The sequence below is a fragment of the Hyla sarda genome, chromosome 3 (genome assembly GCF_029499605.1).
Source record: "Hyla sarda isolate aHylSar1 chromosome 3, aHylSar1.hap1, whole genome shotgun sequence".
NCBI classification, from domain to species: Eukaryota; Metazoa; Chordata; class Amphibia; order Anura; family Hylidae; genus Hyla; species Hyla sarda.
Window position 1 is genome coordinate 291,409,601 of NC_079191.1, and position 15,165 is coordinate 291,424,765.

General features: G+C 41.3%; 1 protein-coding gene across 1 annotated transcript in view; it reads left to right on the top strand.

The window, feature by feature from the left end:
* The window catches only part of LOC130360771 (protein unc-93 homolog A-like), a 193,126-nt gene that overhangs the window by 54,887 nt on the left and 123,074 nt on the right, over nt 1-15,165 (top strand). Inside the window, exon 2 of the mRNA XM_056563340.1 lies at nt 12,496-12,677. Within this exon, the coding sequence (XP_056419315.1) occupies nt 12,496-12,677 (182 nt within the window). The remainder of the gene's footprint in view (nt 1-12,495; nt 12,678-15,165) is intronic.

Consider the following 15,165-nt stretch of genomic DNA (forward strand, 5'->3'; position numbering starts at 1 on the left):
TATTTTTTTTCTTGTTTTCTTTGTAGGATGTTGGAAACAGTGATACTTGGCTGCAAGATAGGTTGCGTGTGAAGGCTTCTTTGAGGAGGGTGGTGGGATAGTTCTTCTGTTTGAAACATTCCTGTAATATTTTTGATTGGGTTTTGTAGTCGCCTATTTGAGTGCAGTTCCTCCTTATCCTGCGGTATTGACTGAAAGGGATGTTTCTCAGCCATTTTTTGTAATGTGCACTTTTAAAGTCTAAGAAACTGTTCGTATCTACCTCTTTTAAATGTGTAGATGTGATAATTTTGTTATCCTGGCGCTTTACTGTAAGATCCAAAAAGACAGTGGATTCGTGGCTGGAGTTCGGAATAAATTCCAGGCCCCAGTGGTTTTCATTTAGATGTTTAATGAACAGTTTGACTCGTTTCCGGTCCACCTGTCCAAATGATGAATAAATCGTCTATGTAACGTTTGTAGTAAAGGATATTGGCATAGTGTTCTGTGGATCCATAGATATATTCATGTTCAAAGGCTTAAACTCCACTTAAACTTAAACACAAACGCCGTGCGTACACATATTGTGCGCTGACACTTCTCCCATGCTTGTCTGTAACCAAAGAAGAACACAATCCATCTCCGCTCTAGTATAGCACACATGTGTACGCACGCATGTGTGCGCTGACATTTTCTCCACACTTGTCTGTAATCAGAGACCGACACTGTCTGTCTATCTCTGCTCCAGCCGCGGCACACTGACAGCTGGCGTCTGAGGTTGCTTGGCAACTCAGGGCCAGCCGGAAGTGAAGTGGCGGCTCTGAGAACGCTTTAATATGTGCGCTCGGTGCGAACACGCTGTCAGTACCACGCCAGCACCGCTGCACACAGGATCACCAACAGGTAACTCAGCCTCCCACGTCCACCCTTGTCCCATTCCATATCTACCTCCCGCTACCTCCATACAACTCACCCACCCTCAATCCACCTTCACCTATCAGCCCTCTACCTACAAACCACACTCAACCCATAAAGTTCACTTTGCCTCCCCCCCCCCCAATCTGATCGCTGTTTATTCCCTTCATAGTAACTTTGCCTACTAATAGAGAAGTTGGGTAAGTCCCTTTTCCATATTGTCTATTTTCAATGCTTTATTGCCAATTAATATATGCTCAAGTCATGCCCTCTATTGTAACTATTGATTTAATTGTATAAAAAGTTTTTTTGTTTAATTATTTCATTTATATTTAAAAAAAAATTATTTCATTTTTTTACATATACCAAAACTGTATAGTAATGTGCCCCATTAGCAATTAATGTTCAAATCAACTGACAACCAGATGTATATGGTGGCTTGTAGTAGTGTGTGTGCAATACAATGCATCAAGTCTTCCTGTATTTGTAATACCACTGACACACTAATACCACTGACAACTGCCCACTGCAGAGACCACAAGCAGGAAGTTGTGATCTATACCAGTAAACATATATACATCTACTATCACTACAAATACTGTTATACATACAGCCAAAGAATGTATAACTCACATAATGTTATCCATATTTTACATACCGTATTTATCGGGGTATACCACGCACCGGCCTATAACACGCACCCTCATTTTACCAAGGATATTTGGGTAAAAAAAGTTTTTTACCCAAATATCCATGGTAAAATGAGGGTGCGTTTGTGCGCGTGTATACCCCGATATACCCCCAGGAAAGGCAGGGGGAGAGAGGCCGTCGCTGCCCGCTTCTCTCCCCCTGCCTTTCCTGGGGTCTAGAGCCCTGCTGCCAGGCCCTTCTCACACGTTCTGTCCCCCTGACTATCGGTATCGGCGCTCCATTGCCGGCGCCGATAGCCAGGGGGAGAGAAGGGGCAGCGGTACCCATTGCCGGCGCCGCTGCCCCGTTGCCTCCCCCCATCCCCGGTGGCATAATTACCTGGGTCGGGTCCGCGCTGCTGCAGGCCTCCGGCGTGCGTCCCCTGCGTCGTTGCTATGCACAGCGCGGCGCACTGACGTCATGCGCTGCGCCGTGCAGCGCATAGCAACGACAAAGGAGACGCACGCCGGAGGCCTGCAGCAGCGCGGACCCGACCCAGGTAATTATGCCACCGGGGATGGGGGGAGGCAACGGGGCAGCGGCGCCGGCAATGGGTGCCGCTGCCCCTTCTCTCCCCCTGGCTATCGGCGCCGGCAATGGAGCGCCGGTACCGATAGTCAGGGGGACAGAACGGCGCCGATAGCCAGGGGGTGAGAAGGGCCGGCCTCTCTCCCCCTGCTTTTCCTGTGGGTGTATCGGCGTATAACACGCACATAGACTTTAGGCTAAAAATGTTAGCCTAAAAAGTACGTGTTATACGCCGATAAATACGGTATTTATTTTAAATTAATAAAATACAGACATATATACATTTTCTTTTAACTATTTTAGACCACACACACATTTGTCTAACTCCACACTGCATATCCACTGTACCTCTACTCTCCACCCTGTCTCTTTATTATACCGTCGATTTTACTATCTTTCAGTTTTGTACTCTTTGGACCTGAGGAAGGCACTTTAAGTGTGCCGAAACGCGTTGTCCACCTTTTAGCAAAATAAACAAGCTTTACCTGTGCTTGCCTGAGTCACTCCGTCCTTTCGTATACACAAGCAGCGCCTCCCAAAAAGACAGTTTTTTTGTAGCTTCCAGCTACCCAACCCTGTATATTAACCACCCAGTCAAAGCTCACATCCAGCCATGTCTCACTTATCCCTACTTCATCATAGTCTTTTTCCAACACTAATAGTTCCAGTCCCTCCGTCTTATTATTGAGGTTTCTGGCTTTAGTATACATGCACTTCATGTTTTCTTTCATATTTCCTCTCCTCTTATCACTTATTACTGTTCTAATCCCTCCCGCAGCTCCATCCCCAGTTTAATTACCTATCCCCTGCACTCTATCTGCACTATCTTCCCCTTCCATATTGTATTTTCCCTTCCCCCAGTCCCTAGTTTACCCTGTTAAGGACATAGGGCATACATGCCCTTGTGTCTTGCTACTTAAAGGGGTAGTCCAGTTAAGTAAAATATAATTTATTTAATTCCCTCATGTAATAATAAATATATCTTCCCAAGCAAGTAATTATAAGTAATGAGCCATTGCAGAGCTTTATAAAGCACTAATCAGGTGAAATGCAGCAAAATGGGCTATCCTGCACCAGTCTCGGTTTTCTTCCCCTAATTGCCTCTGGCCCCCATCCTTGGAGACAGAGATCATGTGACTTTTATGTCTATGGGGCCTGGCTTGCAGTTTTGTCTCTGAGTCCATTTAAGCCACGACCCCTAGAAGCATCTGCACAGAATAAAGATCTGATAACTCTGAGGGAGTGAAGGTGTTTAGAGGCCAGGGACTTGGCTGCAGAAATCTTTAGCTGAGCAGAGGAGAGACAGAAAAGGACACGGTGTCAAATGTGGGGTAAGCAGGAGAGATCTTGATGTGTGAAGAGACAAACTGTGTCTCTTATGAAGCAGAGGTGTGTGTATGTGTGTGTCTTATGAAGCAGAGCTCTGTGTGTGTCTCTTATGCAGCAGAGCTCTGTGTGTGTCTCTTATGAAGCAGAGCTCTGTGTGTGTCTCTTATGAAGCAGAGCTCTGTGTGTGTGTCTCTTATGAAGCAGAGCTCTGTGTGTGTGTCTCTTATGACGCAGAGCTCTGTGTGTCTCTTATGAAGCACAGCAGTATGTCTCTTATGAAGCAGAGCTATGTGTGTGTGTGGGTCGGTGTTTGTGGTTGCACAAATTTGACCGAATTCCAAAGTAAAGGAGAAGCATCAACAAGTTTATTAACACTAAAAGTAAATAAAACTAATAAAAGACAATAACACGTTTCGTGGGTTAAATCCCCCTTCCTCAGATTGGCATGAATACATGATGTTACATACAGGCTTGAAATATACACAAAATGAGCGCCAAAAGTAAAGGGGTGGGTCTAGGGGTCACAGAAGGTCACAATAGTAAAAACAGTGAAAAACAATGAAAAACCATTTAAAATATACAGAGTATTAATCTGAACACATAGAAAAGATGTATTAATGATTGAAATTCAGGGTTTAGTATGCGGTGTTGAAACTGTGACTATTATTGGGTCAAGTGCATTCTGACCCGGCAGCTGTAACCAGAACAGCGCTCAATGTATGTAAACAATAACACCCGTAACAGTCAGTGTGACTGTCCGTAGTGCACTAGCGCTCATCTCAGTGAGAGCGCGAGGTGCTGATCGCCGCTCTCTGAGAGGCTGAAGTGATAGGAGCTGACAGGCGTCTGCGCTAGCGTTGATGTAAGCGCAGAGGTCTTTAGTAAGATGCAGGGCTGTGTTTGGGTCACGTGTTAATGATTGGCCATTAGGAAACAAGGGGGAGTGGCTAGTCTGAAGTAATGAATGGTAGTAAAAATGATAGTAAAAACACTGCCAGGGCAGGTCATATAGCTGGATACTTATACAGGAGGTAAATAATCATAAACAGGGCGTATGGGGTTAATCATATTATAAAATAAAATATAAACAGTTAGCATTATCAGCAAGGTATGCTTAAAGGAAATCTGTCATCAGTGTCCTGAATGGTCCAGCCATTGCGCCGTAATCCCTTTTTTTCTTTTTATGTAAATGGAGTCCCTTGGGCACGGGCGGAGCTAGGACCGGAGCTCCATGCACCCCACATAACCTTCTGTGGTGCAGGCGCTCCTCCCTGCTCTAGCAGCAGGTTGTCGCCACGGCGCATGCACCACTTCCAGGGTGTACCCGGAAGCGACGTCAGTTTTAGCCTCATTCCGCGGCCAGCAGTGAAGTGTAATGATGCACTGAGGCATGAGGCTAAAACTGAAGCCGCTTCCGGGTGTACCCTGGAAGCGGCACATGCACTATGGCGAGAACCTGCCGCAAGAGCAGGGAGGGAGGCTGTGCGGGGCACCCACCCGGCAGGAGATGATGTGGGATGCCCGAAGCTCCGGTTCTAGCTCCGCCTGTGCCCGAGGGACCTCATTTATATAAAAAGAAAAACAGCAATAACAATGCAACGGCTGGACTACTCAGGACACTATAATCAGTATCACCCACACTACAAGCCTGTATGACAGGTTAGTGTGGGTGATACTGAGGACAGATTTCCTTTAAGTACAGCATGATAGAACTGCATATATTGGATTTTTGAATTTAGATGTGTATAGTGTGACATATGGGGCAAAGAGTGATTCATTATTAACATGGACATATGGAGCAAAGTGAATGGTTTCACTATTAACATGGTAATAGCTACATATTGTAAATTAGATGCGTATATTATAACATATAGGGCAAAGAAGATGATTCACTATTAACATAGAGTACATATGAGGTGTGATAATATACATACTGTATTGGTAATATTAAATTAATAATAAATGAAATGGTAGCATACACAAAGGTATATATATATATATATATATATATATATATATATCTACAGTACAGACCAAAAGTTTGGACACACCTTCTCATTCAAAGAGTTTTCTTTATTTTCATGACCATGAAAATTGTAGATTCACACTGAAGGCATCAAAACTATGAATTAACACATGTGGAATTATAAACATAACAAAAAAGTGCGAAACAACTTCAAAGTAGCCACCTTTTGCTTTGATTACTGCTTTGCACACTCTTGGCATTCTCTTGATGAGCTTCAAGAGGTAGTCACCTGAAATGGTCTTCCAACAGTCTTGAAAGAGTTCCCAGAGATGCTGAGCACTTGTTGGCCCTTTTGCCTTCATTGGGTTCAGGTCTGGTGACTATGAAGGCCAGGTCATCTGGCACAGCACCCCATCACTCTCCTTCTTGGTCAAATAGCCCTTACACAGCCTGGAGGTTTGTTTGGGGTCATTGTCCTGTTGAAAAATAAATGATTGTCCAACTAAACGCAAACCGGATGGAAAAGCATGCCGATGCAAGATGCTGTGGTAGATATGCTGATTCAGTATGCCTTCAATTTTGAATAAATCCCCAACAGTGTCACCAGAAAAGCACCCCCACACAATCACATCTCTTCCTCCATGCTTCATGGTGGGAACCAGGCATGTAGAGTCCATCTGTTCACCTTTTCTGCGTTGCACAAAGACATGGTGGTTGGAACCAAAGATCTCAAATTTGGACTCATCAGACCAAAGCACAGATTTCCACTGGTGTCCATTCCTTGTGTTCTTTAGCCCAAAAAAGTCTCTTCTGCTTGTTGCCTGTCCTTAGCAGTGGTTTCCTAGCAGATATTCTATCATGAAGGCCTGATTCACACAGTCTCCTCTTAACAGTTGTTCTAGAGATGTGTCTGCTGCAAGAACTCTGTGTGGCATTGACCTGGTCTCTAATCTGAGCTGCTGTTAACCTGCGATTTCTGAGGCTGGTGACTCAGATGAACTTATCCTCCGCAACAGAGGTGACTCTTGGTCTTCCTTTACAGATTTACATAGTTAGTACGGTTGAAAAAAGACATACGTCCATCAAGTTCAACCAGGAAATTGAAGGGTAGGGGTGTGGCGCGATATTGGGGAAGGGATGGGATTTTAAATTTGTTCATAAGCATTAATGTTATTTTGTTCCAGCAATGTATCTAACCAAGTTTTAAAGCTGTTAAATTTTCCTGCTGTGACCAGTTCCTGAGGTAGACTGTTTCATAAGTTCACAGTTCTTATGGTAAAGAAGGCGTGTCGCCCCTTGAGACTAAACCTTTTCTTCTCCAGACGGAGGGAGTGCCCCCTCATCCTTTGGGGGGGGGGGGGGGTTAACCTGGAACAGTTTTTCTCCATATTTTTTGTATGGGCCATTAATATACTTATATACATTTATCATATCCCCCCTTAAACATCTTTTCTCAAGACTTTCTTGAGGCGGTCCGCATATGAGCCAGTTTCTTTGTAGCTCTTGATGGTTTTTGTTCTAGAGATGTGTCTGCTGCTAGAACTCTGTGTGGCATTGACCTGGTCTTTAATCTGAGCTGCTGTTAACCTGCGATTTCTGAGGCTGGTGACTCTGATGAACTTATCCTCCGCAGGAGAGGTGACTCTTGGTCTTTCTTTCCTGGGGCGGTCCGCATGTGAGCCAGTTTCTTTGTAGCTCTTGATGGTTTTTGTGACTGCACTAGGGGACACTTTCCACCTAGAATATTACATATTTTCAGTTGTTTCACACTTTTTTGTTATGTCTATAATTCCACATGTGTTAGTTCATAGTTTTGATGCCTTCAGTGTGAATCTACAATTTTTAAAGTCATGAAAATAAAGAAAACTCTTTGAATGAGAAGGTTTGTCCAAACTTTTGGTCTGTACTGTATATCTATCTATCTATCTATATATATATATATATATATATATATATATATATATATATATATATATATATATAGATATATATTACATAAAAAACATAAGAGACATAAAAAAGGTGGTGATAACCTTCACAGAGACTGATGTCATGTATTTTTTCGTAGTAGTATACATAAGAGGGATGATGGTAACGTTCACAAATAAAATAGTTAATTTAGTTGGTGTTTTGTATTGTTGTATGATGGTATTATACATTTTCTATATATTCATTGAAACCTGCGGGGACCAGAGTTTTAAGTTTATGTATCCAAAAGTTTTCGCATTTACGTAGTGTCTCAAATCACCGGTTAGTGGTTTTGGGAATATGTTCGATAGGTGTGAGTTTGAAATCTGTGATTTTGCAGTCGTGGCTGGTGGCAGCATGGCGTGAAACGCTATGTAGCGTAAATCCTTTCAAAATGTTGGCCTTATGTTTGTACAGCCTGCATCGGAGGGGTTGAATGGTGCGGCCTACGTACTACAGGCTGCAGGTACATTACAGAAGGCATACTACGAAATCTGTACGCAGTTGATAAATGCTTTAATTTCACTTGGCAAATGAGGTTCAATGTGGATAAATGTAAAGTTATGCATCTGGGTATTAATAACATGCATGCATCGTATGTCTTAGGGGGTGTTAAACTTGCAGAGTCACTGGTAGAGAAGGATCTGGGTGTACTTGTAGATCACAGACTACAGAATAGCATGCAATGTCAGGCTGCTGCTTCCAAGGCCGGCAGGATATTGTCATGTATAAAAAGAGGCATGGACACGATGGACCGGGACATAATACTCCCCCTTTATAAAGCATTGGTACAGCCTCACCTGGAATATGCTGTTCAGTTTTGGTCACCAGTCCATAAAGGGACACTGTGGAACTGGAAAGGGTGCAGAGACACGCGACTAAACTAATATGGGGCATGGAACATCTTAGCTATGAGGAGCGATTAAAGGAGTTACAATTGTTTAGTCTGGAGAAGAGACGGGGAAGGGGGGATATGATAAATTAAAGTATATTAATGGCCCATACAAAAAATATGGAGAAAAACTGTTCCAGGTTAACCCCCCCCAAAGGACAAGGTGGCACTCCCTCCGTCTGGAGAAGAAAAAGTTTAGTCTCAAGGGGCGACACACCTTCTTTACCATGAGAACTGTGAACTTATGGAACAGTCTACCTCAGTAACTGGTCATAGCAGGAAAAATTAACAGCTTTAAAACAGGATTAGATACATTCCTGGAACAAAGTAACATTAATGTTTATGAAGAAATATAAAATCCCATCCCTTCCCCAAAATCCCATCCCTTCCCCTTCCGCGCCACACCCCTACCCTTCAATTCCCTGGTTGAACTTGATGGACGTATGTCTTTTTTCAACCGTACTATGTAACTATTTAACTATGAAAGGTCTCTTCAGAGATTTTACCTTTGAACTCCTTACAATTGTGGGAAATGGAGGCACAGCATTTAGATTGTGTACTGCCACTTTTGTAGCTCCCAGTAACTGGGGGGTGAAAAGTTTTAGTACTTGTGGTTTCTATGGGTTTGCTGGTTGCTAGGTGATTTTTGAGAGAGCGACCTTTTCTGAAAGTGATCTGGGGTTTGGGGGGAAGAATGGTTTTCAGGAAAGGATCCAGTAGCAATTTATTCCAGTGTTTCTGGATTATAGTCCAGATGGTTTTATTGTCAGCAGTGTAGGTTGTTATAAAATTACCTGGAAATTATTTTCTGAAGTCAGTTGGTGCAGGTTTAGGTTGTAAACAGCTTTTTTGATCGAGAATTATGGCTTTCTGGAAACAATGTTTTATTAGAGGCTTGGAGTAACCTTTGGCAAGGAATCAGTTTTTTAGGGTTTGACATTGTTCTTGAAAATCATCTGGTTGGGTGCAGTTTCTGCGTATCCTCTTGAATTGGCCAAAAGGGGATGTTAATGAGCCATTTATTATAGTTGAACTTTTTAAATCCAAGTAGCTGTTTCTATTTACTGTTTTGAAGAAGGTTTTTATGTGGATTTCATGCTTAGAATTGTGAAATATTATTAGGTCCAGGAATTTGGCAGTGTTATCTGCAATGGTATGAGTGAAGTCCAGGCTCCAGGAATTTTGGTTGAGGGTATCTACAAAGGGGTTTAAATCTTCAAGGTGCCATTCCACATGATGAATATGTCGTCTATATATCTCTTGTAGGTTACGCAGTGATGAAAGAGAGGGTTAGTATAGATGTATAGGGCGCGAAACGCATCCCCACAGCTGTTGTTGTATGGACATCTGGCAGTTGAATTCAAAATAGTTGTGTTTGAGAATGACGTGGATACTTTCCAGTATGAAGTTACATTGAAGTGATGGTATCTTGGTGTCTTGTTTGAGGAAATGTGCTATGGCTTCTATCCTGAGATTATGATCTATAATGGTGTAAAGTGAGGTTACGTCCATAGTTAAAAAGCAGAAATTGTCCTCCCAAGGTATATTGATAATAGTGTTTATGAGGTCCGGCGTATCTTTAGTATATGAGCGTAGTTGTATAACGTATCTTTGTAATAAGATGTCGACGTACTGAGATAAGTTGCAGGTTAGTGAATTTATTCCGGAGATGATGGGTCTCCCCGGAGATTTACTGGGATTTTTGTGTACTTTTGGAAGATAATGGAACAGAGGTGAACAGGGTTCAGTGATAGAGATTAAATCGTATTCTTGTTTTGTTAGGACTCCTTTGGTGTAGTTAGTTTCCAGCAAAGATTGTAGTTCTGTTTGGCATGTTTTGGTAGGATTGTATGATATGATCAATATAATCAATATCAATATAATATAATATAATAATATAATTGGGAGGACAATTTCTTCTTTTTAGCTATGGACGTGACCTCACTTTAGACCAATATAGACCATAATCTCGTGATAGAATGATAGAAGCCATAGCACATTTCCTCAAACAAGACATCCAGATCTATCACTTCACTGTAACTTCATACTGGAAAGTATCCACTTCATTCTCAAACACAACTATTTTGAATTCAATGGCCAGATGTACAAACAGCTACGCGGAACAGCTATGGGGACGCGTTTCACTCAAAGCTTTACAAATTTCTTTATGGGTTAATATGAACATCTATACATCTATACCAACCCTCTCTTCCATCACTGTATAACCTACAAGAGATATATTGACAATATATTAATCATTTGGAATGGCACCCGTGAAGATTTAAACACCTTTGTAGATACCCTCAACTAAAATTCCTGGAGCCTGGACTTCACTCATACCATTACAGATAACAATGTTGAATTCCTGGACCTAATAATATTTCACAATTCTAAGCACGAAATCAACACAAAAACTTCTTTGAAACAGTAGATAGCAACAGCTACTTGGATTTAAAAAGTTCACACTATAATAAATGGCTCATTAACGTCCCCTTCGGCCAATTCAAGAGGGTATGCAGAGACTACACCCAACCGGATGATTTTCAAGAACAAGGTCAAACCCTAAAAAACTAATTCCTTGCCAAAGGTCACCCCAAGCCTCTAATACAACATTGTTTCCAGAAAGCCATCATTCTCTATCAAAAAAGCTGTTTACAACTTAAACCTGCCCCCTGAGGAAGCATTTTAGAAAAGCGAAACGATCGTTGGGGTCTGGTGGGTATGGTCTGGCATTCTGTACTATGTTGTTATTCTTAATATTGCCTGCATGATGTTTCTATGACAGCTTCTGGACATGTTTATTAGCAATGTAGGCTCAAGCGTTTTTGCCTGATGCACTATGCCTTTATTTTTTGTCTGTCAGTAACTGCCTATGATATCATATACGCTGCTATTTAGCCTGCCTCTATACCCACTGTTGTTCTGCTGTACCTGGTGCCTTTTTGTGCTCTATTTCTCAATTTTTTGTCTTTTATATTTACTATGTTTTCATGAATTAAATAAAGTTTTGTATTTTTTACCATTTTTCTGCTGTGCTCCAATCTCTTCTCATCGGTGTACACAACTTAAACCTGCACCAACTGACATCAGAAAATAATTTCCGTGTAACTTTATAACAACCTACACTGCTGACAATAAAGCCATCCGGACTATAATCCAGAGACACTGGAATACATTGCTGCTGGATCCTTTCCTGAAAACAATTCTTCCCCCTAAACCCCCGATCACTTTTTAGAAAAGGCAGCTCTCTCAAAAATCACCTAGCACCCAGCAAACTCAAACCTATAAACATCACCAGTAATAAAACTTTTCTCCCCCCAGTTACTGGGAGCTACAAATGTGGCAGGACACAATGTAAATGCTGTGCCTCCACACAATTTTAAGGAGTTCAAAGGTAATATCTCTGGAGAGACCTTTCAAATTAAAGGAAAACGGTCACCTGTTCACCAGCACTATAACCCGATACACTGGTGAACAGGAGATTGATGCAGGGTCTCAGACTGCTATACCTACCTGCAGTCCGGCGCCCCGTTTCTCCAAAGGTCCCCCTTCTTCCAGCGCTCACTTGCGCACTGAGGCGTGCCCACCGGCTAGATTAAATATTCAGTAGGCACGAGCGCTCACATGACCGGCACTTATGAATATTTAAATCTAACCGGCTGGCCCGCCTCAGTGCGCAAGTGAGTGCTGGAAAAAGGGGACTTGCGGCCTTCAGTACGTAGGCTGCACCATTCAAACACTCCGATGCAGGCTGAACAAACATAGGGCCAACATTTTGGAAGGATTTACCCTACATAGCATTTCACGCCACGCTGCCACCAGCCCCGACTGCAAAATCACTGATACAGGAACATATTCCCAAAACCACTAACCAACGATTTGGGACACTACATAAACGTGAAAACTTTTGGATACATAAACTTAAAACTCTGGTCCCCACCGGTCTCAATGAATATATAGAAAATGTGCAGTATAACCGTTATTGATTGTACAATATGTTTGTAGTCTGAAAATAGAATAAACAAAAATGTGCATGTCTATGTCTACAACACACTGGGATATAACAACCTTACACTGGAGGTATACATCTGGTGTCCTCCCATCGAAGACTTTAAACATGATGTTATAGAGCTTAAACTGTCCTGAAAATATATAATTTTATTATAAAGTTACATTTCTAGATTTCAATAATGTTCCAATATTTATTTTATTTATTTTCCTATTACAGAGCAGTCTCAATAACATAGAAGGACTAGGTGTTGCTTCACTAAGTGTAATGTATGTGTCTCTCAGTCTTTCTTCACTGTTTCTACCTCCTTTACTGATAAAGAAAATTGGATGCAAATGGACTATTGTAGCATCAATGTTTTGCTTCATCTCCTACAGTCTTTGCAACTTCTACCCAAGCTGGTAAATATTTTCATATATTTTGTTGTAGTTTTTTTTTTTAGCTTATACCCAAATTGTTATGAATTATGGTAAAGTGATAGGGCAGGGGAGTTGCTAATATGAATAATTAATATTATAAACTCATTGACTACTGGGATCACTGGGGTTAGTTTCCCATCTACATGTCATCTTTATTGCTCTAGGCTATGTATGTACCATGATTCACAACACCTAATCTTAAAATTGAATATAACAAATTTATTGTGTAACAATAGTAAACTAAAACAATACACAACCAAGAATATACATTATAGAAGTATAAGGTCAGCATATTTCAATGTGTAAGAAAACAATGTACATGCATAATTATAATGAATAATACTGTTCCCACCCAGGTGCCTATAAACGTACATACACAAACATGCAATCCCTCTCTCAACTAATTACTTTAACTTTACTCATATAAAATAGAGTTCTGAGGAGAATACAGGGGTTAGCAAGGGAACAGGTTAAAGGTATGTTCACATGTAACGGATCTGCTTTTTTTTCCCTTGCATATTTTGTTCAGCATATTTTGCTACCCAATAACTTCAATGGTTAGTAAAATCAGCTGCAGAAAATATGCAGCAAAAATATGCAGCAAAAATATGCAGCAGATCCTGTATGTGTGAATGTACCCTTAGGGGCGGGCTCTTCTCGGCTGTCCGTAGCAGATTTTTCACGGAGGAATTTACGCTGCGGACAATCGCCGCAAGCCCCATTGAAGTCAGTAGGGACTGCGGCGGATTTTCTGCAGCGTAAATTCTGCTGCGGAAAATCTGCTACGGACAGCCAAGAAGAGCCCGCCCACTTTCAAATACGCAAAACCTGCAAGAACAAATAGAGTGTGAACACATCCTTAAGAAGCATTCCAGATTTTTTTTTGCTGATACAGTGCAGCGAAGGTTTTACTTTAAGAATAATGTAGCGGTTCATGAGTATGCCTTTTGCTTACCTCTTTTTGCTGATGTACAACAAAAGCAGAAAGTGCTCCATAGTGTATTACTGGGATCACAAGTGAACGCTCCAAGTAAATTGATGCCTTGTGCAGACCAAGCATTTGGAATTCCTATATAGGTGTGTATCGTCACGTCTCTCTGCAGCCTTTTTATTCAGTGGTAATACAATATAGCAGATAATTCCTCTGGATAGATGATAGAATTACAATGGGCGCCAAGAGTGGTTTCACACTAAAGTTGTAAGACACAATAGGTTTATTATCCAGCATGCAATGTGTTTCACAACAACAGCTGTTGCTGTGAAACTCTTTGCATGCTGAGTAATTAACCTGTTGTATCTTATGACTTTGGTGTCATGTCCGTTGTAATCCCATCATCCAATCCAGAGGAATCGTTTGTTTTATGAAGATGTGGCATGGATGGGATAGGCTCCATTCTGGTTAACAAAGTGAGTTCTGTTGTACAGTCTACATTTCCCATTAATCCTCTGGCTGAGGTTCAGACGTTTAATCACTCTAGCTGGTCATCTAATTAGGTTGCTGGTGCTGGAGGTTCTCTAGGTGAACGCATTAGAATCATAAATGAGTTGGGTTCAATGAAAAATGCATGCATTTTCTTCTTTAAGGTGCATTTCTCATGCCAAAATATTGCCAAAAGTGATGTGTTCACATATTGAAATTTTATTGTATTTTTAAGTTTTTAGTGCAAAAATTGTGGTAAAAAAGAAACTTTTTTTTTACAGCCATTTGCACAATTGCAGTAAAATCAGACATTTTAATGCAATAAAGGTGCAGCAAAAATGCAAAGTTTAAACACAGCCTCAGAGGACGTGTATAACTACTATATATCCTGATCCCATAGAGATAACAGATGGAGTTTGAGGTTAAGGTGAGGGTTAAAGTGGGGTGGTAATAGAGTGTAGCTAGGTAATACAGGGAAAAGAGGTTAGTATAGCTTTGCTGTATGATGCTTATTGGGCCAAGGAAGCAAGGACTTGATTAAAGGGGTACTCCGGTGGAAAACAATTTTTTTCATATCAACTGGCTCAAGAAAGTTAAACAGATTTGTAATTTACTTCTATTTATAATTCTTAATCCTTCCAGTACTTATCAGCTGCTGTATGCGTCAGAGGAAGTTGAGTTGTTCTTTTCAGTCTGACCACAGTGCTGTCTGCTGACACCTAGGTCCATGTCTGGAACTGTCCAGAGTAGGAGCAAATCCCCATAGCAAACCTCTCCTACTCTGGACAGTTCCTGACATGGACAGAGGTGTCAGCAGAGAGCACTGTGGTCAGACTAAAAAGAACTAAACAACTTCCTCTGGAGCATACAGCAGCTAATAAATACTGGAAGGATTAAGTTTTTTGAATAGAAGTTATTTACAAATATGTTAAACTTTATGGCACCAGTTGATTTGAAAAAATAAAAATAAAAAATAGTTTTCCACCGGAGTACCCCTTTAAGGCAACTATGTCTGTAGTGGTCTTTATCTTTTCAAGTGGGGGTAGTAAT